Raw genomic sequence first — 27,926 nt, 5'->3', positions numbered from 1 at the left:
TTTCTTATGATGATTTTGAGGTGTCATTCTGGTTTCTCAGATACTTAAAATATAGGAAAAGGTGTGTCTTAAAATTGAGAGAATGTCTTGGATACCGCTGCACCCTGTCTCTCTTAATATTATCAAGGTGTCTCCCTGTTAGTTTTTTTTTTTAAAGCTTTACTACATTTCTTTATAAACAGCTGTGCAGTTTTATATTTTGCTGATAAGGGAAGGTACTCTATTTTTATTTTTTGTGTGTTTTTTGTTTGTTTGTTTTTGAGACAGAATTGCCCAGGCTGGAGTGCTGTGGCGCAATCTCAGCTTACTGCAACTTCCACCTTCTGGGTTCATGCAATTCTGGTGCCTCAGCCTCCCAAGTATCTGGGTTTACAGACGTGCACCACCATACCTGGCTGATTTTTATATTTCTGGTAGAGATGGGGTTTCGCCATATTACCAGGCTGGTGTTGAATTCCTGGCCCCATGTGATCCCCCGGCCTCATGCGATCTGCCCGCCTCAGCCTCCCTAAGTGCTGGGATTATAGGCTTGAGTCTCTCAACCCAGCCAGTACTCTGTTTTTGATAGCTATTCACAATGGGAAAGGATGTAGCAACACATTGTAACCCTATGTTGAGTTTTAGGTGGGTTCCTTTCAAATTTTGTTAAGGCTAACTTTTGTTAATTTTTTTTTAAAAAGTATAAATTAGGAAGTGCGTTTTGAATTCCCAAATGGGGGGATTAAATGTATTTTTACAGCTTATATCTGTTTACTCAGTATTCCTTGTACATTTTCTGTTTTTATTTTTATACAGGCTATGTAGAACCAATGCAAACACTCAATGATGTGTTAGCTCAGCTAGATGCTGTTGTCAGCTTTGCTCATGTGTCAAATGGAGCACCAGTTCCGTATGTACGACCAGCCATTTTGGAGAAAGGACAAGGAAGAATTATATTAAAAGCATCCAGGCATGCTTGTGTTGAAGTTCAAGATGAAATCGCATTTATTCCTAATGACGTATACTTTGAAAAAGATAAACAGATGTTCCACATCATTACTGGTAAAAAACCTGGTTTTTGGGCTTTGTGGGGGTAACATGTTTTTTTTTCTTATCTTGGAGTAGAAATATATTTAAAATTGATGGAGAAAATTCCCAGTTCTTAACATTAGAAAGGGAACATATTATTCTTACCAGTTAGTAATCTATTCACATTTGGATTAGAGGGAAGATTTAGAAGGTGAGATAAAAGCTTCTGAGAGAATAGTGTATTCATGTGAAACTTATTCCATGGGTTCAGAGCATTTAGAAACAAACATCCCTTCACACTCAAAGCTTACCTTTGAGCCAGTCCTCCAATAGTGAGGTCTTTGAAGGTCAGACCAAATTGGCTGTGGGAGGACCTCAGGTTAGGATAGGAATTATTTTAAGACGTGGCACTATATTCATGTGAAACTTGAAAAAACTAGCCTTGCATATAGGCTCATGTATCATGTCTCAGCTGAGATGTTTGAGAGATCTTAACTAGATTCTAGAAAACAAAAAAGGAAGTAGTTTTGGGGCAAATATATTTGGGAAACAGTTTATTATATTTCCTTTCCCCAAATGGATTTTCAAGTTGTTCATATAATCTAACTCCAACAAATAAATTGCCTGTTTTTCAAAAGAAAGATCACGTCTTCAGGTTTTTGTGTGGGGTTTAAATGATTCAAAAGATTTGACCATACTGATACATTCACTAGTAACCTCATTTACTAATGAGTAACGGTTTTGAGTTAATCAGTTAGGCCTGCACTACTTTTCTGGAAGTTAATAAATTATCCCACAGGCAGCCCTGTGAGCCATGGGAAAATGTGTATATGGTCTTTCTAGGCCACAGTCAAATTACAGGTATATTTGTCATGGCTTTTCTTGATGAAAGGCCCAGTATCAGTTTGTCTGAAGATATAATAGCATTGCTTTTGGGGGTAATATGGGCAGTAACTCTGTCCACATCTTTGGGCAGCCTGTGGTTCTGCTTTTATATGCTATGTCAGTGTAAACCTATGTGATTAATCATCAGTGTACAGTTTAGGACTAACAATCCATTTATTAGTAGCAGAAAGAAATTTAAAATCTTGCTTTCTGATATAATTTGTTTTGTAGGCCCCAATATGGGAGGTAAATCAACATATATTCGACAAACTGGGGTGATAGTACTCATGGCCCAAATTGGGTGTTTTGTGCCATGTGAGTCAGCAGAAGTGTCCATTGTGGACTGCATCCTGGCCCGGGTAGGGGCTGGTGACAGTCAATTGAAAGGAGTCTCCACGTTCATGGCTGAAATGTTGGAAACTGCTTCTATCCTCAGGTAAGTGCATCTCCTAGTCCCTTGAAGATAGAAATGTATGTCTCTGTCCTGTGAGAAGGAAAAGTATATTTACAGATTCTCATGTAAAAATATCTGAGAATGTTTGTCTTAGTTTAATAGTTGTTTTCCTGTGGACTTTATATACTTTGTATTGCCTTAAAAGAGTGATTGATGATAGCTACGGAAAACTTTGATTTTTAAAATTGTCTCTTTAATAGACAATTTATAAGCTACTGGTACGAGTTCACCTTATAAATCTACACTACCATGTTTTTGTTTGGACTGTTCACACTTCCTGGAAGGTCCTTCTTGCCCTTTATCCAACTTCTTTCTAATTTTTAAGTCCCTAATGATGGGAATTCTACTTCTGTAGTGATTTTTCTGATCATACGACCCTAAGGTCATGGGTGTTTTTCTCTGAATTCCTCTTTGAGATGCCTGTAACTTAAACCACATTTTTATTTTAGACATTACTGAAATGTTTTGTCTTTATTTCACTTTTTAGGAACTTCCTTGAAGGTAGGGACTATACCTTCTATTTCTTGGTATCTTTTTCTTTCTTTTTTTAAAAGTTTTTTAGAGAGACAGGGTGTCACTCTCTTTCCCAGGCTGGTCTCGAACTCCTGGGCTCAGGTGATCTTCCTGCCTTGGCTTCCCAAAGTGCTGGGATTACAGGCATGAACCACCATGATCCTCCTTGTTTCTTAGTATCTTCTAAAGAACATTGAATATAGTAGGTGCCTAGTAAATTATGTATTGATTTAACTTCTTTGAGGTTCTGTTGTTTATGAAGAATTATAAAAGCAATACAAATGTTTGTATAGTAATTAAGCAACAGGTTAATATTCATGACTTAAAAGATTAAAGAAATAAGCAAAACATGTTAGCTGGCAACTCACAGAAAAAGAATTAAATTGCCAATGAGCACACGAGCACATGAAAAATTAGCAAAAGTTTCACCCCTTTACATATATTTGGTTAAAATTGAGAAAAGAATGGTGATAGATGGTATTGGTAGGACTGTGGCAGGCACACAATTCACATGACCACCAAAAGTGTATGCAAGTATCCATGTCACCACACCCTGGTCTCATCTTCATTCAGTTTTATTTATTTTTTTAATCTCGGCCTATTTGATTGGCATGAAATGAATGATAGCTGCCTTATTTGGAATTCCTTTGATTACTACTAGTGTGCTTGATAATGTAAAACAATATTTATTCAAAATCTGTTTTCCCTTTCATCCATTGTTTGTTCATGTTCATGCCCTTTTTTTTTCCCTCTTCCCCTCCCTCCCTCCCTCCCTCCCTCCCTCCCTCCCTCCCTCCCTCCCTTCCTTCCTTCCTTCCTTCCTTCCTTCCTTCCTTCCTTCCTTCCTTCCTTCCCACACAAAGGTGTGTGCTACCATACCTGGCTAGTTTTTAATTTTTTTTTTTTTTTTAGAGGCAAGGTCTCACTCTGTTGCTCAGGCTGGTCTGGGCTCAAGTGATCCTCCCACCCTGGCCTTCCAAAATGCTGGGATTACAGATGTGAGCCATCATGCCTGGCCCTTGCCCATTTTTCTGTTGAAGTTTTAGTGCTTTTTATTGACTTTGTTTATATATTAAGATAATTAATCTGTTATATTTGTGGCATATCCTTCCCAATGTATTGTCTTAATTTTGTTTTTGTATGTGTATGTTACCACATTTTATGTGATGGGAAATTTCATGTAATTATGTGCTTCAGGTCTGCAACCAAAGATTCATTAATAATCATAGATGAATTGGGAAGAGGAACTTCTACCTACGATGGATTTGGGTTAGCATGGGCTATATCAGAATACATTGCAACAAAGATTGGTGCTTTTTGCATGTTTGCAACCCATTTTCATGAACTTACTGCCTTGGCCAATCAGATACCAACTGTTAATAATCTACATGTCACAGCACTCACCACTGAAGAGACCTTAACTATGCTTTATCAGGTGAAGAAAGGTATGTACTATTGGAGTACTCTAAATTCAGAACTTGGTAATGGGAAACTTACTACCCTTGAAATCATCAGTAATTGCCTTATTCTAAGTTAGTATAAATTATTGATGTTTTTATAGAACCCATTTACCCCTTAATTCACAGTCTGGGGACAGGAACATGTACATCATATTTCTGTATCTCATAGTAGGACCACTCATTCTAAAGCATTCACAGAAAGAATTATCTGTACTCTTTTTGAGACAGAATCTCGTTCTGTTGCCTAGGCTGGAGTGTGATCTCAGCTCACTGCAACCTCTGCCTCCTGGGTTCAAGCGATTCTCCTGCCTCAGCTTCCCAAGTAGCTGGGATTACAGGCGCCTGCCACCACGCCTGGCTAATTTTTATATTTTTAGTAGAGACGGGGTTTCACCATGCTGGCCAGGCTGGTCTTGAACTCCTGACCTCAGGCGATCCACCCTTCTCGGCCTCCCAAAGTGCTGGGATTACAGGTGTGAGCCACCACGCCCGGCCAGAATTATCTGTACTCTTGAACATCACCATGGAGGCATTTTCTGCTACCTCCCATAGCAGTATGTTTTCTTGTTGAATTAGGATAACAAACAATATGCTTTCAAGTTTCAAAGTTCTAGCTGTTATTGTTTAACATAATCTTCATTATAATTAGCTTATTTTGTGTTTAAGAATGTGTTATAGAAACAGGTTCATTTAAAGCTGGGGGGTTCCAGAAATCTTGAAATAGTAGTTATCACATGCAGAGTGACTTATCTATTGTTACTTCATCCTTTCAGGAAAGTTTGTCATTTGTGGGCTTGGGATCTAGTCAGATCCCTGTATTGATGAGATTAACATACTATAAGGCTTTCAACGGTTTTAAAAATCATACTATAAGGATTGATTTCACTAGTCACCAGAATAACTTTTTCAGATAGTGCTCTGATTTTGCACGAACACGTTTTTCTGCATCAGTTGGTTGCACATGAGTGAGATAATCTTAGTTCTTTATCCTTTGTTACTAATACTTCTTTGGGAATCCTTTTGAGTTACTGTATTTGTGTCATTATTATTATTGCTGTAGAATTCAGGAACTTTTAGTAGATCTGGCAGTTAGCATGAAATTTTGCTTTTAAATCATTGTTTGTGTTTTGTATGCTATAGAAATGGGTTCGGAAAATTTTTTAAAAGGCCAGATGAAGTGTGAAGATAGAAAAACTTCATCCTTCACTGTGGATGTTTAACAAACATTTGCTTTTACTTTATTTTTGTTTGCTTTGTTTAGTTGTGCAAAGTATCCAGTTCTAGAATGCATGAGATATATGGCAAAGCCAAAAAATTCTTTATAGTTGATAAATAATTGTGGCAAAAACAGCTGTATAATAACTTTGCAAGCATCATTTGATTAAATGCTTAAAAAGTCTTGACTCAGTTTTAACTATTTCCTGCAAATAATAAATCAATATTTAATTAAAGCTACTCCAAATTAGTGACACTTTACGTCTTTCTTTCTCCCTCCCCTTCTCCCTTCCCCCCTTCTCCCCTTCCCCCTTTCTCCCCTTCCCCCCTTCTCCCCTTCCCCCCTTCTCCGCTTCGCCCCTTCTCCCCTTCTCCCTTCCCCCTTCCCTCTTCTCCCTTCCCTCTTCCCTCTTCCCTCTTCCCTTCCCTTCCCTTCCCCTTTCCCTTCCTCCTTCTCTTCCCCTCCCTCTTCCCTTCCCCCATCCCTTCCCTTCCCCCATCCCTTTCCTTTCCCATTCCCTTCCCTCCTCTTCCTTCTTCCCTTCCCCCTTCCCCCTTCCCTTCTCCCTTCCCTTCCCTCTTCCCTTCCCCTTCCCTTTCCCCTTCCCTTCCCCTTCCATTTCCCCTCACCCTCTCCTCCCCTCCCTTCCCCTTCCCTTTCCCCTCCCCCCTCCTCCCCTCCCTTCTCTTCCCAAGAAATGAGAAAGCCTCAAGATAGTGGCTTGATTAATTTTACTTTAGATTAAGATATTTGTCTAAGCCTTTAAGGTTTATCTGTTGAGCTTTTTTGTCTCTTATTTTTATTTTTCCTACTATGTTTGTCAAGGATAAAATACAGCACTGTATACCAAGTCATAATCACTTTTCATTTGAGACTTAATTAAAATTCCTTTATTTTAATGATATATTTGGCTAATGTATTTGAAGTAATCTGAAATTAAGTTTTCTAATGACAAGGTGAGAAGGATAAATTCCATTTACATAAATTGCTGTCTCTTCTCATGCTGTCCCCTCACACTTCCCCAAATTTCTTATAGGTGTCTGTGATCAAAGTTTTGGGATTCATGTTGCAGAGCTTGCTAATTTCCCTAAGCATGTAATAGAGTGTGCTAAACAGAAAGCCCTGGAACTTGAGGAGTTTCAGTACATTGGAGAATCACAAGGATATGATATCATGGAACCAGCAGCAAAGAAGTGCTATCTGGAAAGAGAGGTTTGTCAGTTTGTTTTCATAGTTTAACTTAGCTTCTGTATTATTACATAAACAGGACACTAAGATGAAGGTTTTTTGTTGTTGTTGTTTGTTTTCCTCTGTGTTTCTAGTGCTTATTTTTTAATCAATTTTTTTGATGGCAAAGAATCTATCTCTGTGTTATTTTGATTTCTGCAGTATATACATCTGCATGATCAAGATTCGATTTCAAGTACCAAAGTAGGAGTAAAGGAATATTAACCTAGGTTTAAAATTAGTCATTTCACTAAAATTAGTTATTATGGACTATAGATGTCTAGGTATATCTTTGTTCATAAACGAATATATCAAGTTCATTTATTAAATTACACATTAGGTAAGAAAAGGACAAAGAAATAAAAAAGCACGATTCATAATTCCTGCCCTCTATTTGTTTAGAATTTAGTTGGGAAGATAAGAATAACGAATGTGACACAGAGAATAAAGTGGCATATGACAAATATTTATTCAAGAAAGCTATATGTGGACAGGATGTTTCAGTTCTCATGGGAGAAGTGGATTTTATGGTGCCTTTTCTTTGAGTAATGGGTCATATTTGGGTGTTCACACAGAAAGACCCAAGCATATGCCTAATTTTTTTTTTACTATTATTATTTATTTATTTATTTATTTTTTAGACGGAGTCTTGCTCTGTCGCCCAGGCTAGAGTGCAGGGGCGCGATCTCGGCTCACTGCAAACTCTGCCTCCCGGGTTCACACCATTCTCCTGCCTCAGGCTCCCGAGCACCTGGGACTACAGGCTCCTGCCATCACGCCTGGCTAATTTTTTGTATTTTTTAGTAGAGATGGAGTTTCACTGTGTTAGCCAGGATGGTCTCGATCTCCTGACCTCGTGATCTGCCTGCCTTGGCCTCCCAAAGTGCTGGGATTACAGGCGTGAGCCACTGTGCCCGGCCCTTTTTTTTTTTTTTTTTTTTTAAATTAGAGGATTACTAGTTCTCTTCAATTATAAAAGAATCTTATTTCACTGCCTGGTCCTGGAAACATTTACTGCAATATACATTGTGACAACTTTTTACTTGTCATGTTTTTAGCTTTTACCTGCGAATTTCTTATCATTGTTCTTATGTGAAGGATAGATAGTTGCTACAATAATAATAGATGATGTGTATGGTTTTTGAGCCTAAAAAGTGTAGTTTTATCTGTTGTACCTATACAAGCAGGAGAAATATAACTTGTTAATAATTTTAGGTATGGCAGGCTGCCATCCTAAATATGAAGTGGTCTTTGTATTTGCACTTTAATGTGTTGAAATCATAGCTTTCAGTGATCCAGGATTAGGCAGACTCTTTTATGTAATCCCTTGTTTCCAATTAGAATAGAAGTTGTGTACTTTTGATAACATTAATTGTAATATATTTTGAGCCCTGTGAGGTTAGTAACATTATTCCCATTTTATGAATGAGGAATGTGTGTTAAGGAATTTGCCCAAGAGTCACATAGCAAGTAATATTCATGCTCTCTGAAGCAGCAATAACTTGGCAATAAAATAAAAATGAAGCATCTTCTGTATATGTTAACTTTTCAGTGACTGTTTATGCCTTCCAGTATTCTTTGTAAACCTTGAATTCTTTTTTTCACAGATGATTAAAGTTTATCAATTATAAAGGTGGAGGAATTTGGGAACTAGACAGTGCACACATAAATAATAAATATGTTCTTCAAATATTGGGTGGGCTAATGTGGGAGGAGTTTGAGACCAGCCTGGGCAACATAGTGAGACCCTAGTCTGTAAAAATATGAAAAATAAAAAAAAATTTTTTTTAATGGGTGATATGTTTAGATGGAAATGAAACAATTTGTCACTGTCTAACATGACTTTTAGAAAAGATAATTTAATTACTAATGGGACATTCACATGTGTTTCAGCAAGGTGAAAAAATTATTCAGGAGTTCCTGTCCAAGGTGAAACAAATGCCCTTTACTGAAATGTCAGAAGAAAACATCACAATAAAGTTAAAACAGCTAAAAGCTGAAGTAATAGCAAAGAATAATAGCTTTGTAAATGAAATCATTTCACGAATAAAAGTTACTACATGAAAAATCCCAGTAATGGAATGAAGGTAATATTGATAAGCTATTGTCTGTAATACTTTTATATTGTTTTATATTAACCCCTTTTCCATAGTGTTAACTGTCAATGGCCGTGGGCTATCAACTTAATAAGATATTTAGTAATATTTTACTCTGAGGACATTTTCAAAGATTTTTATTTTGAAAAATGAGAGCTGTAACTGAGGACTGTTTGCAATTGATATAGGCAATAATAAGTGATGTGCTGAATTTTATAAATAAAATCATGTAGTTTGTGGAATTTGAGATGCATTGTAGTTCTTCACAGTGTGATTTCAAATATTTTGGAAGAAACAAATAGCTCAGAAACCTCGTAAAATATCTTAAACTGGAGGGCTCCATGGAGATCATTGCCAGTGACTCCCCCAGAGTGTCCATCTGTTGGCAGGAGCCAGGTTGGCTGCATACGAATTAGCTAAGGAGCTTATTATATATCCAGAGTCCTACCGTGAGCCTCCATCCCGTCTGCCATTCTCCCATCCCTGGTCTATGATAAGACTTAGAAATCTGGATTTTAACAAAACCTTTCAGGTTGAGAACCTTGATTTAGTCTACTTCTCCTATTTTACAATAAAGAGATGAAGCGGTTAAGAATTAGCAGCTAATCCTACGCAACGTGAGGGAAAAAGGACAGTCTTTTTAATAAATGCGGTGGGCTGGTGGGGTATCCATATAGGAAGAAATGAAACTGGACCCCTACTCCATGTCATATATAAAAACCTCCACTTTGGGAGGCGAAGCAGGCAATCACTTGAACTCAGGAGATCAAGACCAGCCTGGACAACATGATGAAACCCCATCTCTACAAAAAAAAAAAATGCAAAAATTAGCCAGGCATAGTGGTGCTTGCCTGTAGTCCCAGCTACTCAGGAGGCTGAGGTGGGAGGATCACCTGAGCTGGGAGAGGTTGAGGTTCCAGTGAGCTGCGATCATGCCACTGCACTCCATCCTGGGTAATACAGTGATAACTGTGTCTCAAACAAAACAAAACAGATCACCTTCAGTGATTTTTAGACCAAATGTACAAGGTAACACTATCAAGGTTTTAATGTTTTATAGTTCTTCGGAAGATAACATAGGAAAATATTTTTATGTCCTTGGCTTTGGGAAGAATTTAAGTCACAGAAAAACACCATCCATAAAGTTTGACTTATTTAGCTAATTGAAATTAACAACTTCTATTAAAAGGCACCACAAGTGAAAAGACATGATTCATAATGGAAGAACATACTGGTACCATATAAAATATCAAAGAGTTGGGCATGGTGTCCCATGCTTGTAGTCCCAGCTACTCAGGAGGCTGAGGCAGGAGGATCACTTGAGCCCAGCAGTTCAAGTCTCAGCAGTTCAAGTCCAGCCTGGGCAATATAGCAAGATTGCATTTCTTTTCTCCTTTTTAATACCTGGAATGAAGAACCCCTATAAAATCACTAAGAAAAGGGGTCACTTAAGAATCTCATTAACAAAAAGAATTTGAATATTTTTCCAAGGAAGATATGCAAATGGACTGTAAGCACATGAAAAGATGCAGATCAGGGAAATGCAAGTCGAAACCACAATGAGCTACAACTTCACTCTGATTATGATAGTTAAAATCAAAAAGTCAGATGGTAAGTACTGGCAAGGGAGTGGAGAAATTGAAACTGTCATGCGCTGTTGGTGCGAATGTAAAATGGTGCAGCTGCTTTGGAAAACAGTCTGGCAGTTCCTCAGACAATTCCACTCCAACGTATATCCAAGTGGAATCAAAACATATGTCCCCACAAACTTGTACATAAATGTTTATAGCAGGATTATTCATAATAGCCAAAAGGTGGAAACAACCCGAATGTCCATCAGCAGATGAATGCATAAACAAAACGTGGTCTATCCTTACAATGGAGTGTATTACTGAGTCATTAAAGGAATGAAGTACTGGTACATGTTGCAGCTTAGATGAACCTTGAAAACATTGTGCTAAATGAAAGAAACTGGTTACAAGAGTCAACACGTATGATTTCATTCATGTGAAAGTTCAGAATAGAGATAGCAGTAGAGACAGAAAGTAGCAGTTCAGGGTTGGTGCCAGGGAATAGAGGGTAGGTGGGGTGAAAGCTAAAGGATACGGTGATTCTTTGTGAGATGAAAGTTCTAAAATAGATGATGTTTATACATGTCTGTGAATATACTAAAAACCATTGAATTGTACACATTAAATGGATGAATTGTATAGGAATTATATTTTAATAAAGCTATTTAAAAATATTCAGACACTTCACCCAAGAGGAAATCTAAGTGGTCCATTAACATGAAAAGGTCTTTAATCACCAGTCAGAAAAATGAAAATGAAAACCATGCCAGGCCACCTCCCACCACCATAGTGACAAGCATTTCAAGTGCGGCAGTTCCAGCTGTTGTTGAGGATGTGGAATAACACTGGTAGGGGTGTTAAGATTATCTGGTGAAATTGAAAAGACGCATACGACCCAGCAATTCTGCTCTTAGGTGCATACTCTGGAGATGCTTTTGCCCATTGTGCTGCGAGATGTATACAAGAATGTTCCTGATACCTCCATACTGGAAACAACTCAGCAGTGAAAATGAACTACAGCTACACAAAATGACATAGATGGAATCTTAAAACGTTTAGTAAAAGAAATGATACAAAAGGATACAGTTTTTGTTTTTTTTTTTTTCATTTATGTGAAGTTTAAGAATAGGTGGTATTGTTTAGGGATGCAGTCTTTGGGATGGCAACTGTAAAGAAAAAGTGATTGTGTTAATCAGAGTGATTGTCTTTAGGGAAATGGCGTGCTGATGGGGAGGGGGCACATTAGGGCTTCTGGAGGGCCACAGTTCTGGTTTTTAACCTGAGTGGTGGTTTTGCACATGCTTGCTTTATAGTTAACTGCAATTTTTTTTTTTTTAATGTAGTTAAAGTTTGGTATGAGAACAAATGTATGACCAATGAGTCCTTTCAGTTTACCAAGTTCTTTTTCGTCATTGTTAATTTAGAGTGGGTTACATCAGTTTTTCTTTTCTGGCTGCCAAAAGCTTAGGAAAAAGGCAAACTGACAGAAGAAGATTTTAAATGTAGAAATATTTATTGGTTTACAAATCGTTTTAATCACTTATACATGAAAAGCTTTCATATAATTCAAAAAGCAAATTTTAAATTCCAATGAAATATTTCATCCTGTGGTTGTGAAAGAGTGTTTTTAGATTGCTGCACAGAAGCATGTTTAACATGGAAATCAGTTCATGGTTTTAGTTGTTAGGGCTACAAGAAATTGGGGGAGACTTCATTCCAAGAAAACATGTAGTCTATCAGGCTGTTTTCATACCTCTAAAAGAGACAGTGTTCTAAGATGTTTTTGAAAATGAGAAAATACGTAATAGATCTGCTTAAGAAGTTTAAAACTTAATCTGTGCTTATTACATGAATATGCTAATGTGAAACCAGGCCTTCAATTAGTGTTTCCTTCCTTTTAGAATGGTGTATGTAAAGCAAAATATAAACTAATTTCTGACCTGTCAAAGGTTTTTTCTTAAAATTTAAATTTATAATGTGGTTTGGTTTTTCTTTCCCACTCAAACATGAATTTGGGTAATATCAGAATAAAGCTGGATATATAAATTTTATCCAAAATTTAGAACTCTGTTGTTAAGAAATCTGTTGACCACATAACCATGTTTCTGAGAAAATACATGATTTTTTGCATCTTTAAAAAAATTAGCACTAAGAAACTAAGATGAAGTTGTTTTTGTAATTTGGTTTTTTTTTCCTTAAAATACTGTTTTGGAGTTAAAAGTTGTAGCAAAACTGGTATAAGAAAGATGTTTTAGGGTAGATATATTTAAGTCTTGTCTCATACTCTATTGACTAAGCTAGCCCGGTGACTAGGGTAGATGTATTTAAAGAATAACTTTTCCCCCTTAAAATCTCAATATTCCACATCCTGTTAGACTTCTTGAGTATTAAATACATCTTCTATCCTTGGTCTTTCTGCATTTAGCTTTTTTGGGAAGTATGTTTTTACCCAAGCATATGGTATGAGCTGCTGATTCAGTATTGAGTGGCTCTTTAAGCTTGTTAGTTACATTCTGCTGATTAAAATGGTGTACAGAATAGTCAGGAAAAAGCAGTCCCTGGTCTGAAATAAACAATGTTAATTAGCTTATGGGGAAGAACAAATGAGTAAGGAGAATTTTCATATACAAAGGAAATCTCTATTATTGTCTTTCTGGACTCAGTGTGTTTGGATTAAGGAGATAGGGTGCGGCTGGAGAAAATGATGAAAATGTTCAGAATGTTACACGTATTTTTACACTGAAACTGGAAGTGGAAGCCCAATTTAATAGTTTTCTGCCCGATGTTGCCCTGTCTTCACACCCACACCACTTATCTTGATTGATAGAGCTACTGCTTCCTCTTATACTGCTTCAGAAGTTAACCTCTATGGTGCAGTGCTAGGATATCACAGAGGAAATAATCCCTTGTAGACAGTGTCTTGTTGCTGGGAGTTATCAGTGCCTCCTGTTCTCTCTAAGGAGGGCAATGGGAAGCCCTTGCCTTGCATTTGCTACAGCCGTTCCCTTGACCTACCTGGAAGAACAGTATTTCATGGTGTCAGACAACATTCAGAACATGCTCAAATTCAGTGTATGTCAGTATGCATTTGCTTTGGTGTGTGGTTTGTCCAAACCAAAGTGCCCATACATGTCTCTGGCCCAGCCATGTGGGAAATTCAGCAGTGGGGTGAACCATATGGAGATGGCAGGTGTTGGGCAGCCTTGACTGGACTGCCCTAGTCTTACGTCTGGACTTGGTGAATAGAAGATCACACTGTTGCTTGCTGCCCTGGGTTCACCTCAAAGAGGAAAAGAAGAATTAGAAACTTAAATGGTTAAATTTAGAAACAAGAAAAAGTTCTGTCAGTGGGCAGTTTCTTACGTCTAACAAAAAAAACAACAGCAGTGAATTCCTTTGTGTTCAGAATCAACCAGTAAACAGAACCTTAGCAATTAACCTATCACTATCACGATTGTTTATTTCCTGGAATTTTGTTGACAGAATTAGTCCAAAAAATATTATGAATAATAATTTTATGAATAGAGATAGGTTAATGCCAAATTAAGTATAATTGAATCTAAGACATTAATGCAACTGTTTTAAATTCAACCACTGACCTGCAATTTTAATATGCCTTGTCCATCCAGCAAGATACATTTTGTCCATTTTTTTCACGTTTAAAATTTAATATTTATTGTCAATTCCAGTGTGTTTCATTGCTAAACATCAGGCTCAGCTAAGTCAATCACGAAAATGACTCCACGTTGAATCTTTAACATCACAATGTAGATTAACAATTTGGCAACATTGCCTGGGCACAGTGGCTCACGCCTATAATCCCAGCACTTTGGGAGGCCGAGGCGGGCAGATCACAAGGTCAGGAGATCGAGACCATCCTGGCTAACACGGTGAAAACCCGTCTTTACTAAAAATACAAAAAGCCGTGCATGGTGGCGGGTGCCTATAGTCCCAGCTACTTGGGTGGCTGAGGCAGGAGAATGGCATGAACCCGGGAGGTGGAACTTGGCAGTGAGCTGAGATCGTGCCACTCCAGCCTGGGCAACAACAACAACAACAAAAAAATTGGCAACATTAAATAGTTTGTCAGTATCTGAAAAGTGCAAAGTACTGTGCTTGGCTCCCCAAAGGCTCCTCGTGATCCTGAAAGGCAGGTGCTTTTATTATCTTTTATCTTATTATCTACATTTTCTAGATGAGGAAACCTAGGTACAGAGGTTTAGTAACTTGCCCAGGTCACATAGCCAGTAAGTGGCAGAGCTGGGATTTGAACCCCAGTACCCTATCTCTAACGAATCTGAGATGTACATGTGATAAATTTAATCTTTCTCAGTAAATTATTAAGTGTTAAAGCAAGTGGTATGGGCAATGCACCAGGAATAAGAAAAACCGAGTGTGGTACAGATGTAAAATATTTCTAGTTCTGTTGTGGGCCGTGGCACTCCCATGGAAGGCTTGCCACAGACACAGCCAGAGGCATCCACATGGGCCCCTGCTGCGCACCTGGTTCGCTGCTAACCAAGGCTGCTCTCCCGCGGCTTGTTCACACAAAGGAAAGTGAGCAGCTAGGAAGCTGCATATTTGAAAATTGACTAGTCACCAAATGCTGGCATCCAACCAAGTGATTGCATTGTACCCTGTTTGGATGAAAGACTGTGTTTAAATGAAAAGGGAGATGATCAGCCAGAAGTGTGGCAAATGAGTTAGAATAAAATGTCAGCAGTGTTTGAAGCAGGTTGCTGAGGGCTGGTGCCCTGAAATCCGGTCACTTGGAAGATGTATATGTTCTATCAGGGGCCGGAAATGTTTTATCCAAGCTTTAGGGAATAACCCTGGAGATTCTCTTTGTTTCTCTGCTGTTAAGTATGTGCTTACGGAGTAAACTCGCATGACTAAGGTTTACAGGCCTGAATGTGCAATTGAGTTCAAGTAAGCAGCAATGTGGTATATTAGGAAGACTGCTTGACTTGGGTTCTAATCCTTGCTTCACCACCTAGCTGTGTGACTTTAAACATCACTATTTTTCCTCCTGCCTCCCTTCTGTAACTTAAGGGGGTTGGATTATTAGAGTTCTCAAATGCCATACCTTCAAGGCCAGGTGCAGGATGCAGAGAATAGTGGGTTAAAGTGAACACCTCAATGTAAAATCATTCAAAAATTTAAAAACATCACGGACCAAACAAATATGTCTTTAAATCTGAATCTGGTCAAGGGTCATAAGTTTATGCCCTTTGGGGTGCTCTCTAACATTTTCATGATGATATGAAAGGATTTTTCCACACATACTCAAAAGGCGCTCACGCCTCTGTTGCAGTCAGTCTGGCCACTTCCGAATAGCCACCCCATGTTGGTCTCCACTTCTTCCCTCCCTCTTTAAGTGCCATGTTAATAATCTAGCTTATAATTTTCTAATCAGCAGTAGAGCACTTTGCTACTTTATTTTTTTATTGTTAGGGGTGATCTTAGCAGCCCAAGTATGCTAAGGCTTAGAAATATTCATCAATGATGTTTTTCCCTGAAGCTCGTTTGGTGACCGCTAAACTAGAAACAGAATCGGAGAAAAAGGACCCCATGAATTCCAAGCCAACAAAGCCGGGGAAAAGGCATTGAACAACTTGCGGTTGCCTGAGAAACAAAAGGCAAGGTGGTTGGATGAAAGCAACACTTCCAAGCCTTTTCCAGCTTAACGAACATAAGTCTAGGTTTTGGGGAGAGCCTATCTTAGTGAGAGTGAACAAATAAAGTAGGCTGTATCTTTCAGAATTGGGTATGACTCAAATAACTTTTTTTTTTTTTTTTTTTGAGACAGTCTCACTCTGTTGCCTAGGCTGGAGTGCAGTGGCGTGATCTCAGCCCACTGCAACCTCCACCTCCTGGGTTCAAGCGATTCTCTGGCCTCAGCCTCCCTACTAACTGGGATTATAGGCGCCCACCACCATGTCCAGCTAATTTTTGTAGTTTTAGTAGAGACGGAGCTTTACCATGTTGGCCAGGCTGGTCTGGAACTCCTGACCTCAGGTGATCCACCCGCCTCGGCCTCCCAAAGTGCTGGGATTATAGGCGTGAGTCACTGTGCCTGGCCTCAAATAACTTTCAAGATTGAATAATAGTAGCTTGAAGCAAGTCTAGAGACCAGCCAGCTGGAGGACAGGGCCAGCAGGAAGGAGGTATGCCAGGAAAAACCTGCAATGAATGGACCTACTGTGTTTGAGGGTACTGAGAGGAGTTTGGGGTTGAATTAATAATAACTACAAAACATCCACAAAGCAATTGGGAAGAAAGGGTGGAGGGACTATTAGGCCTAGTAATATCAAACTTTTTTTTTTTTAAAAAAAAGAGTAAATGTCATGATAGTATACTGCCCACCTCAATTGTAAAATTTTATTTTATTTTAATTAGTTTTTAGATGGAGTCTCGCACTATCGCCTGGGCTAGAGTGCAATGGTGTGATCTCGGCTCACTGCAGCCTCCGCTTCCTGGGTTCAAGCAATTCTACTTCCTCAGCCTTCCAAGTAGCTGGCATTTTAGGCACCCGCCACCACGCCCAGCTAGTTTTTTGTGTTTTTAGTAGAGACAGGATTTCACTGTGTTGGCCAGGCTGGTCTCGAACTCCCGACCTCGTGATCCGCCCGCCTTGGCCTCCCAAAGTGCTGGGATTACAGGCGTGAGCTACAACACCTGGCCAATTGTAAATTTTATTCATTTAAACACCAACAAGTGATTTAAGAAAAATAATAAAATAACTAGCTGGTGTGATGGCTCATGCCTGTAATCCCAGCTACTCAGGAGGCTGAGGTAAGAATTGCTGAGGCCAGGAGTTCAAGACCAGCCTAGGCAACATAGTGAGACGCCCACCCCCCTCCCCCCCGTCTCTAAAAAAATGATTTAAAAAAAAAATAACTGGGCATGGTGGTGCACACCTGTAGTCCCAGCTACTTGGGAGGCTGAGGTGGGGAGGTTCGCTTGAGCCCAAGAGTTAAGGCTACAGTGAGCTATGATCACTGCACTCCAGCCTGGGTGACAGAGCAAGACCCTGTTTCTAAAAAATAAAAATTATATTGGGATGACGGAAAGGTATAAATCTGCTCTTTCTGTAAGATGATATCTAGAATTGGAAAATAAATAGTGGTATAAGCGTGTTATTTAAAAATTTAGAGGTAAGTGATAGAGGATTCTGAAAGTGGCTACCTCTGGGACAGTGAACAGGGCAGCATTGAGAAGGGAGCTGCCATTTTTCATCATAAGCCTCATGATGATCCTATTTGATTTTTTTAAAGATTTGTGTTCATAAAAATCAATATTGAAAGTGAATACAGGAAAAAACACTGTCTAAAAGTATATTTAAACAGTGACATTCACTTTGGACATTGACACCTTAAGATAAATCCAATGCAATGTCATACTCTTACCCCAAATAAGTTGCATTGTAATGTAAGGTCATTCTCATGGGGAGAATCTAAACTGACAGAAAAATCTGTCTTAAGGAGTACCTATGATCACAAAGTACTTCAAGCGCCCTTTAAATTGTGATTAAAGATAATTTATTGTTTAAAAATATATATACCTAGGTCTGGGGAAGAATAGAAGAGAAATGGAGAGTGACTGTTAAGGTTTCTTTGAGGGATGATGAAAACGTTCTAAAATTAAGTTGTGATAATTGCAAAACTATAAATATATTAGAAACCACTGAATTGCACATTTAAGTGGGCAAACTATTATGGCATATCAATTATATCCCAGTAAAGCTGTTTAAAAAATAGTAGCATAAATAAGATGTAATAATAGCCAACATTTGTTGGGAGCCAAAAGCCTGAGTGACCAACTCAGCATTCCTGATAACCACCCCCTTCTCCCTGTCTCCTTTACTCAATAAATATGAAGGGCTCTAGAAGCTCAGGGCCCTTGTTCCCTAGAAGCAAGGAGCCCCCTGACCCTTTCTTCCAAATACACTCTTGTCTTTGTCTTTATTCCCATGTTCATCCTCCTTTGTTCAGTCCAGCAAGGTCTGTGGCAGACATTCAACAATCTCTAAGGTAGATAATATCCCATTTTATAAATGAAATGGGCATAGAGGAGCTAAGTGACTTTCTTAAGACCATCAGACATGAATAGATTAGAAATTATTTTTCTTTCATGTAGAAGACGTCTGGAGGTAGGCAGTCTAGGGCTAGTAAGGTGGCTCCACGATTATGCAGCAGAGACCCTGGAACCTTTGAGTTGGTTTCTCCACTGTACATGGCTTCTCCTCTCAAGGTCACCTCATGGCCCAAGATGACTGCCAGGGCTTCAACCAATGTATCCACATTTTAGGCAGCAAGAAGGATGAGAGTGCAAAGATGCTCATCCCACCTTTAAAGAAACAAAAGTACACAGCTTCCACTTGCATCTTCCATGGGAGAACTGAGTCACACGTCTACGCTGTTGGAGCCTAGGAAATGGAGTCTTCACTCCCAAAACTCATTTTGAAAGCATTCACATTTTGCAAATGGAAAGGAGTTTCCAGTTTGGTGCTTGGTAAATGCTTTGAGATGATGATGTCTCTTCTGCCCACCATCTTCACAGCCTCACCTAGTCTTTCATATTTATTTCTGCTCAAAGCTTCATTTGGCCTCTGGTCTTCCTTCTCTTTCTCTCACAGCTTTTTTGGACTATTCTGTAATTGCTGTTGCCACTGAATCCAACTAAACACTCAGTACCTTGTCTGTCTCGTTCACCGTGCTAGGCACAGTGCTAGGCTCTCAGGAAACATGCATGGAGTGTAGGTTCCTTGGGGGATGTGAATTATCAACACCCTTGAGCAGGGACTCTGCTGTGCCCAAATGTGCATACTCTCCCCCTATATGTAATGAAGGGTAGTTGGCATAGCTGGAACCAAACGCCCCTCCCGAGGACAGACAGGTAGAGCCAGAGTGCAGGGCGGTCTCCCAGCTGGCTGGAGGCAGAGCTGGCCTGGAGCCTGGCCTCCTGACCCTCAGGTGCCTCCTCTCACCCTGAGCTTCCCAAACACCGATTTCCAGGCAGAGCCTCATTACACAACGATATTAAGTAAAATAGGAATGGATAACAAATTTTTATGTATGCGGAAATTGTTTCTCTCCTCCCCTCCTCTTGGGGTTGATTAACTTAGCTGGAAGTAATGAACCTGAACTGATTTTTTGAGCACCAGATCTAAGTGGTAATTACTGAGTTGGTACCTTGTTTATAGACTTTCGGCAGACCGTAATACTTACTAAGAGAATCCTTTTCTCTCCTCTGCTCCCACCAGTTTCTCCCTTGGCGTGAGAACCAACAAGCCAGAACATAAATGAGCTGGAGGAGAGAGCCCTTTCTTTTTTTCTAGGAGTTGTGTCATATTTCTAAAGGGCAGCACTGTAAGTACTCTGCTCCCTTCAGGGAAGAAATTGTGCTTCCAGGACCCCTCACTGAGAGCAACGCCAGGGAAGGAATGGCCGGCTCAGGACTTCCATCGCAGTCATTGGCCAAACTCCTTCCTTCCGAGAACCTTGCTGACAGAGGCCCCAGGGTCATCTCATGGGGCTTTCTGAGGCCAGTACCGCTTTCTTCTGACTTTCCTCAGTAGACATCTATGGCTCTTTTAATGACATTCTCTCTCCAACCTGCTTGGACTCCATCCACATCTTTGTTTGGGTTCCTCCTTCTATGAAGGAGACTCCTGTTTGTCCTCAACTGGCCTCTCCTGGGGTTCAAAGGCAGCCCTTCCTTTGAGTCTCTCCTGGGTTCGTGAGCACTCTACCTGCATATTTTTGGGTACTTGGTAAGCCCAGCATCACAATCTCCCCTGGAGCTAGTCCCATGGTGACTCCTGCCCAGATTCTGTGGTCACCAGAGGTTTCAGGTGATGGTTCAGAGAGGGCACCATTTCCCGGCAGCCTTGGGGACTTGGCAATTCATTGGCTTTATATTCTCTTGTATATCCCACCTGGGCCCTGGAAGCCCAGTAGCTAAGTGAGGAGAGGCACAACCTCCTGGCCTGAAGCTGAGTTGCTTCTATTCCACATACAGGTTTTCCTCTCCCTGGTCCCTCTCCTGGAGCTTCCAGATCTCTGCCACCCTGTCCCCCTATTCACCCCAGTGATACAGGCAGCCCGAGGGCTGAGTTCTGTGACAGCACCCTCACCACTTCAAATATGCTGACATCGGTTCTTCAGGCCTGGGCCACTCACTGTGAGCAATTCGATCTTCCATTTATGCCCCTGCCCAGCTGCGTCCTGATCAGTGGCTCTGGCCTGCTCTCCTCTTGTCCTGGCTTCAGCCCTTCCCCCTGCCTCTGGCCAGCCGTGCTTCAACAGCCAGAGCACCAGCTCCTGCACAGGTTGAGGCTCAAGCCATGGCAGGGCCCCTTCCCCAAGCAGTCTTCATCTCATGTAGCTGTGACAGTCCTTGGATGATCCGAGCTGGGAGGGGCTTCAAACAACTGTATCAAGTTCAAACCCTTGATTTAAATGTGAGGAAACCACCGACCCAAGGCCACACAGGTAGTGTGAGGTGGCCATTGCCAGGAAAGGAGGGGTGAGCAGTTGTGTGCCCCATCCTGAGTGTCTCTGGCAGCTGGACTGGATGACCACCACTAAGCCTTCCACAAACTCAAATCTGCTTTGACAGTGAGGAGATACCTGATGTCTTGTTTGTTCCCCAGTCCCTCCCTGTCTTTGCTGGTTGCTGCTGCTACCAATCACATGGCCCGTTGTCCTGGCCACAGAAGTGGACCAATGACCCCAAGCCATGTCATCAGCTTTAGATTCTGGGAACAAGAAGCTCTCCTTCCTCCATGATTATTGAGCTTGTATGCTGCTATAGCTGTCTGTGGGCATACCCCACCTCTACCTCTTCTCATCTTTGTGTACCCCACCCAGCCATCCCAGAGAGCCTATCAGCAGTGGGGAAGAATGAGATCAACATAGACGAACCATTCCATGTTAATGGGGAAAGGGGCATGGTGGAGCAAAAGTGAGCTGAGCACATTATTGGAGTCCTTGGGCTACGTCAGGGAGTCTCTAGGTCACCAAGCCAACCAGTTCCTTTTTGGCTTAAGCTGCTCTCTTATTCTCCTACACCAACTGGGTATCCAACAATGCAACCCAATCCTGACAATAACTATCCAGACGGCACAGGTTAAGGGCTTGGTCCCACAAGACTGTCCCCACTTCAGACATCAGCTGCAAAGAAGGTGCCCAGGCTACCTACATTTCTGCCCAATTGACTATAAATTTGGGGGTTCCCACCAGCCCTCCTCATGTTTGATAATTTGCTAGAACAACTCACCGAACTCAGGAAAGCACTTTACTTACTATTATTGGTTTATTATAAAGGCTAAAACTCAGAAACAGCCAAATGGAAGAGTTGCATAGGGCAAGGTATGGGGGTGGGAGTAGGGGTGGCTCAGAGCTACCATGTCTTCTTGGGATGCATCACCCTCCCAGCACCTTGACATGCTCAGCAACCTGTAAGCTCCCTGAAGCTCTTTGTTTAGGATTTTTTTTTTTTTTTTTTTTTTTTTTTTTTTTTTTTTTTTAGATTCCATTAAGTAGGCATGATTGATGAAATCACTGGCCATTAGTGATTGAACTCAAACTCCAGGTTAGGTGTGGTGGCTCCCACATGTAATCCCAGAACTTTGGGAGGCTAAGGCAGGAGGATTGCTTGAGGTCAGGAGTTTGAGACCAGGCTAGCCAACATAGCAAGACCCGATCTTGACAAAAAAGAAAAAAAATTAACCAGTCATGGTGATGCAAACCTGTGGTCTCAGCTACCTGGGAGGCTGAGATGGGAGGAGCCAAGGAGGTTGTTCTCTCTTGAGATTGGAGGGTGGGGCTGAAAAATTCCAACCCTCTACACACAGGGTTAGTTCTTCTGGCTATCAAACCCTGTCTTGAAGCTATCTAGGGTCACCTCATTAGCATAAACTCAAGTATAGTTGAAAGGGGCTCATTATAAATAAGAAAATACACTTCCATCATTCAGGAAATTCTCAGGGTTTTAGGAGCTCTGTGCTAGGAAATGGAGACAAACACCAGACAAATTTTGTATACCAGAAATACTCTAAGTGCAGTTTCTGTTGCCTGTTACCAAAGGGTCCCTGGATGGTTCAGGCACTGATTGAGCCAGAATGAAAACCCATGACAATCACCTCCTAATGGGCCTCATGTTCTGTGAACTACTCAGATTCCAAATGCATCAAAGACACCACTGTTGAAGGCAAGTCTAATTGTTTTGTGGGCTCATGCAGACCATAAATGTAGCCTTGCACGCGTGGGTTTTATTGAAGTGAGGTTCTATCAGTAACATGCGACTACGTCTCTTTCATAGGTTGTTGCTTCAAAGAGAAAAATAACCACTTCTGTGCTGTTCTATGTGTACGGCATCCAGCATGGGTGCTCAAGTAGAATGAAATAAATTCACCCAAGGGTCCCTACTCTGCCTCTGCACCTCAGACCTTTAACCTCATTTGTAGAAGGAGGGTAACAATCAAATCGATGTAATTTACCTATCTACTAATAATCAGAACTCTTTTGCTTTCAGATGAGAGAAATGCAACCCATACCACCTTCTACCCTAAGAACCATCTGAGGTTAGGGGTGCTGATCCCAGGCCCAGCTGGGTTCTAAAACTGGAGGGGGGCATGCGGCCTCGTCCTCCCTCGCTTCCTCTCTCATCCTGAGTGTCATCTTTGTCTTTCGGTTCCTTCATGTGACAGGGGACATGGCCACTGACAGCAACAGGGTCAGATCCTTATAGTATTTTCTTTTTCTTTTCTTTTTTTTTTTTTTTTTTTGAGATGGAGTCTCACACTGTCGCCCGGGCTGGAGTGCAGTGGCACGATCTCAGCTCACTGCAACCTCCGCCTCCTGAGTTCATGTGATTCTCCTGCCTCAGCCTCCCAAGTAGCTGGGATTACAGGCACACACCACCACGTCCGGCTAATTTTTTTTTTTTTTTGGGACAGAGTCTTGCTCTGTAGCCTCAGCTGGAGTGCAGTGGTGCGATCTTGGCTCACTGCAGCCTCTGCCTCCCGGGTTCAAATAATTCTCCTGCCTCAGCCTCCTGAGTAGCTGGGATTACAGGCACCTGCCACCATGCCTGGCTAATTTTTGTACTTTTAGTAGAGACGGGGTTTCGCCATGTTGGCCAGGATGGTCTCAAACTCCTGACCTCAGATGATCTGCCCCCCTTGGCCTTTCAAAGTGCTGGGATTACAGGCATGAGCCACTGCGCCTGGCCCTTATGGTATTTTCTCAGAGGGAAAGAAGGCCGCTGTCTTCAGGGGCCACCTTAGATCCCAGAAGGATTCTGACACCTGGACTGGAGGCAGAGACCGCCAGGGCAACTCTACCCGAACCAAGAGGAAGTGGGGACAGATACTCTCCTTTGACCAAAACTTTAATGAGGCTCGTCTGAGACCTTCCTGACCAGGCCCAGCCTATGTCCTTGCAGAATTCAGTTTGAGCAAGAATCCTGCCAAGTCAGGGCAGGGAAACGCCCCCAGCCTTGGTATCTGACCACTGTCTACATCTTATCAGCCTGATCTGCCTTCAGCAAGAGTCCTGTTGGGTTGGTCTAACAGGATTCCCCTCTCCCCGATGTTTCCTCTCAGTTATTTTCCATTCATTGACCTCCACCCTGCTCCATGGCTGCAAATCCCCACTTGCCCATGCTGTAGTCAGAATCGAGTGCAATCTCTCCCCACAACTGCAAGACCACACTGCAGTGCAGCTTGTTCCTCTGACCATGGCTCCCCTTGTGTAGTCTGCCTTACTATCCATAACAAGTGTCATGAATAATTTTTTCTTTAACAATACCCCCCTCCAGGCTGGGCACGGTGGCTCACACCTGTAATCCCAGAACTTTGGGAGACTGAGGCAGGAAGATCACTTGAGCCCAAGAGCTCAAGAACAGCCCAGGCAACGTAGTGAAACCCTCTACAAAAAATGCAAAAATTAATAGGGTGTGGTGGTGTGTACCTGTAGTCCCAGCTACTCGGGAGGCTGAGGTAGGAGGATCACCTGAGCCCAGAAATTTGAGGCTGCAGTGAGCTGTGATCATGCCACTGCACTCCAGCCTGGGTGACAGAGTGAGACCCTGTCTCAAAACAAACAAAAACAATAAAATAAAATATCCCCCTCCAAAAAAGTGAAGGGTTGACAGTCTGAGGAAAACAGCTCATGTCTGCACATATATATTTTTTTGAGGTGGAGTCTCACTCTGTTGCCCAGGCTGGAGGGCAATGGCATGATCTCGGCTCACTGCAACCTTTGCCTCCTGATTCAAGCGATTCTCCTGCCTCAGCTTCCCGAGTAGCCGGGACTATAGGGCACATGCCACCACACCTGGCTAATTTTTGTATTTTTAGTAGAGATGGGGTTTCACCATGTTGGCCAGGCTGGTCTTGAACTCCTGACCTCAAGTGATCCACCCATCTCAGCCTCCCAAAGTGCTGGGGTTACAGGTATGAGCCACCACACTCAGCCATCTGCACATTTCTTTATAGAAGACTTGTGAGGATTCTAGGAGAGAAGGCACGAGGAAAGCTGAGCACAGTGTCCGGCTCCCAGCAAATCCTCAACCAATGTCAGTTGCTGCCACAATGATGACGGCAGTGGTGATGAGGAGGGGAGGTGGGATGGGGAGTCGGGAGTTAATGTGCCCTGTGCTTTGAAGAGGGCAGCCAGCGTGTAGCCCAGTGGAACTGCACTCCAGCCTGCAAGCTGCTACATGCCAGGGTGTGTGTGGTTTGTCTGCTCAGAGGGGTGCCTCATTCTACTTCATGCTAAGGCACTGCAGGAGCTCTCAATGGTCCTGGGAAAAAGAGGATCTCCTTGTACTAAGGTATGAAGAGCTAAGTCCCTTTGCTCACCTAAGGCCAGAAGTGGGGAAATGATTTTAATCTCTTGTAACAGATTGCTGAATTGGAGCACAATTTGCAACTGATGGTGTAGTGAAATGAGAAAGGTTTTGGAAAATCATTTCCAAGGACCCAGAAGCTGCTGAGCCTGGATGGCTTTCTAAGTGGGAACTGAAACTGGCCCAATTGTCCTGTAGAACTGATGTTTACTGTTTTTTTGTTTTTTTGTTTGTTTGTTTTTTGGATAAACGTAGAAATGGAGCCTCCTGCTCTGAAAGGTTGAAATTTACATTTGTCTTATCTGAGTTCCTTCCTCAGGAAACTGACCCTCAGGCCTGGCAGATGTTATTAGGAACTGAAACTTACCAGATCACCACATCAGGGCAATGAGACACCAGACCCGTCACGCATCATGATTGCCTAAGCAACCATCTGTTGTTTGACCAACTCCTTTTCCTTACCTCTCCCTAATTCCTGTTTTCCCACATGTAGTTACAATTCTTCCCTGCCATATGAACTCCTAAATTCAGCTGGTCCAGCAGATGAATTTGAGACTGATCTCCTATTTCCTTGGCTGCAGCACCCAAATAAAGCCTTCTTCCCTAGCAATGTTCCTTGTCTCAGAGATCAGCTTTCTGTGCAGTGAGCAGCAGGACCTAGACTGAAACCCTGGTGTTTCGGCAACAGAATCAGCCCCAGGCATCAGAGGCGGTGGGCACCTAACAATATTCTGTTGTTTTGAGCTTGGGGATCCAGGCAGATCCTTTGCCTCCTGAACTCAGCTGAGGGAGGCTCTGCCGAGTGGGGACGGCAAACATCTCTCAGAAGGGAACTAAAATCTATTGCACACTTGGTTTGTGCTCTACACTCTGCATGGACGATCTAATTTCATCTGTACACAACCAGTAATGCTCACAGACAAGAACAAGGAGGCTCAGAAAAGGAAAGTTATTCACTCAAGGACACTGAGTGGATGGAAGGAAGGAGGACTGGCTTCCACTGTGCCTCCTCACCTCCTGGGAGTGGCTCACAGAACAGTCACGATCACTGTCACTCTGGCACTCAGACAAGCTGGTTGTGTAGGCAAGGTGTGTGAAGTCCTCACAGCCAAGTAAGATAGTACACAGAGATGTATGTATGTATGTATGTATTTATTTATTTTGAGACCATCTCCTCTGTCATCCAGGCTGGAGTGCAGTGGTGCAGTCATGGCTCACTGCAGCCTCGACCTCCCAGGCCTGAGCAATCCTCCCACGTCAGCCCCCCAAGTAGCTCGGACTACAGGCACACACCACCACATCCAGCTAATTTTTTATTTTTCATTTTTTATTTTTTTTCGGAGATGGAGTCTTGCTCTGTCGCCAGGCTGGAGTGCAGTGGTGTGATCTCAGCTCACTGCAACCTCCACCTCCCGGGTTCAAGCAATTCTCCTGCCTCAGCCTCCCAAGTAGCTGGGACTACAGGCATGCACCACCTTGCCTGGCTAATTTTTGTATTTTCAGTAGAGATGGGGTTTCACCGTGTTAGCCAGGCTGGTCTCAAACTCCTGACCTCAGGCAATCCACCTGCCTCAACCTCCCAAAGTGCTGGAATTACAGGCATAAGCCATTGCGCCCGGCCTATTTTTCTATTTTTATTTCTTTTGAGGTGGAGTCTTGCTCTGTTGCCCAGGCTGGAGTGCAGTGGCATGATCTCGACTCACTGCCACCTCTGCCTCCTGGGTTCGTGTGATTCTCCTGCCTCAGCCTCCTGAATAGCTGAGACTACAGGCATGTGCCACCATGCCTGTCTAATTTTTGTATTTTTTGTAGAGACGGGGTTTTGCCATGTTGGCCAGGCTGGTCTCAAACTCCTGGATTCAAGTGATCCTCCTACGTTGACCTCCCAAAGTGCAGGGAGTACAGGTGTGAGCCACTGTGCCCTGCCTACACAGAGATTTAGAAAGCTAAAGGGACTCACCCAAACTCACACACTTGGTAAGTGGCAGAGTTGGGTCTTCTGTCTCTAAATCTACCACACCAAACAACTCAACTGGCAGCATTTTCTCAGCAACATCTTTGCAGGAACCTTGTGGTCAATTCCTCCTGCAGGGGTGAGTGGCAGCCCGCAGAGAGTTCTGTGAGTCAAGTGTTTGAACATATGGATGGATCCTTGTTTTTTACTGTGGCAACAAAAGGTGTGAGATTTTTGTCTTTCATCAGCTACAAACTACACTGTTGGTCAGGCACTTTTACTGGGAGATGTTTTTCCCCCGATTCTTCCTGGGGTGACTTGAAATGTGGGCAGGATCCAGGAGGTGGAGAGAGAGAGGGGTCTTTGAAGGGGCGTAGGTGGGCTGCTGACACTGAAGAGCTCTCAGCTGATTGACTCACCTGCACATGACTGTGTAGGGAATGTCTGGCCCAAGGAGGCTTCCTGTAATGTATCTATCATCTCTTCATTTAGCTCATTTTGTGGATTTCAGAATCCCTCATGGAAGGTCCAATTAAAATCTTGGAAGAAACCTGGGCTCTGCAGATTGTCCTCAGTGGAGCAACTAAGAGCTGAATACAGTAAAATGAAAGGCAAGACAAAGTCATTTCCTGGGTTAGGATAATTAGAATTTGAGTCACCTTCCTGTGTAAAAGGAAACAAAC

At 42.0% G+C, this 27,926-nt stretch overlaps 1 protein-coding gene across 6 annotated transcripts in view; it reads left to right on the top strand.

The window, feature by feature from the left end:
• Positions 1 to 27,926, top strand: part of MSH2 (mutS homolog 2) — a 307,179-nt gene that overhangs the window by 67,507 nt on the left and 211,746 nt on the right. For 5 of the 6 annotated variants that reach the window (XM_054475081.2, XM_054475084.2, XM_054475083.2 and 2 more), the window contains 4 exons: positions 796 to 1,041; positions 2,125 to 2,329; positions 4,058 to 4,305; positions 6,573 to 6,748. In XM_054475081.2, the coding sequence (XP_054331056.1) occupies positions 796 to 1,041; positions 2,125 to 2,329; positions 4,058 to 4,305; positions 6,573 to 6,748 (875 nt within the window). Of the gene's footprint in view, positions 1 to 795; positions 1,042 to 2,124; positions 2,330 to 4,057; positions 4,306 to 6,572; positions 6,749 to 8,656; positions 9,107 to 27,926 lie in introns of those variants that run through there. The other variant, XM_054475082.1, reaches the window with a different exon arrangement.

The sequence above is a fragment of the Pongo pygmaeus genome, chromosome 12 (assembly GCF_028885625.2).
Source record: "Pongo pygmaeus isolate AG05252 chromosome 12, NHGRI_mPonPyg2-v2.0_pri, whole genome shotgun sequence".
NCBI lineage: Eukaryota > Metazoa > Chordata > Mammalia > Primates > Hominidae > Pongo > Pongo pygmaeus.
The sequence above is the reverse complement of the archived record's forward strand: the minus strand, read 5'-3'. Positions and strand labels throughout refer to the sequence as shown.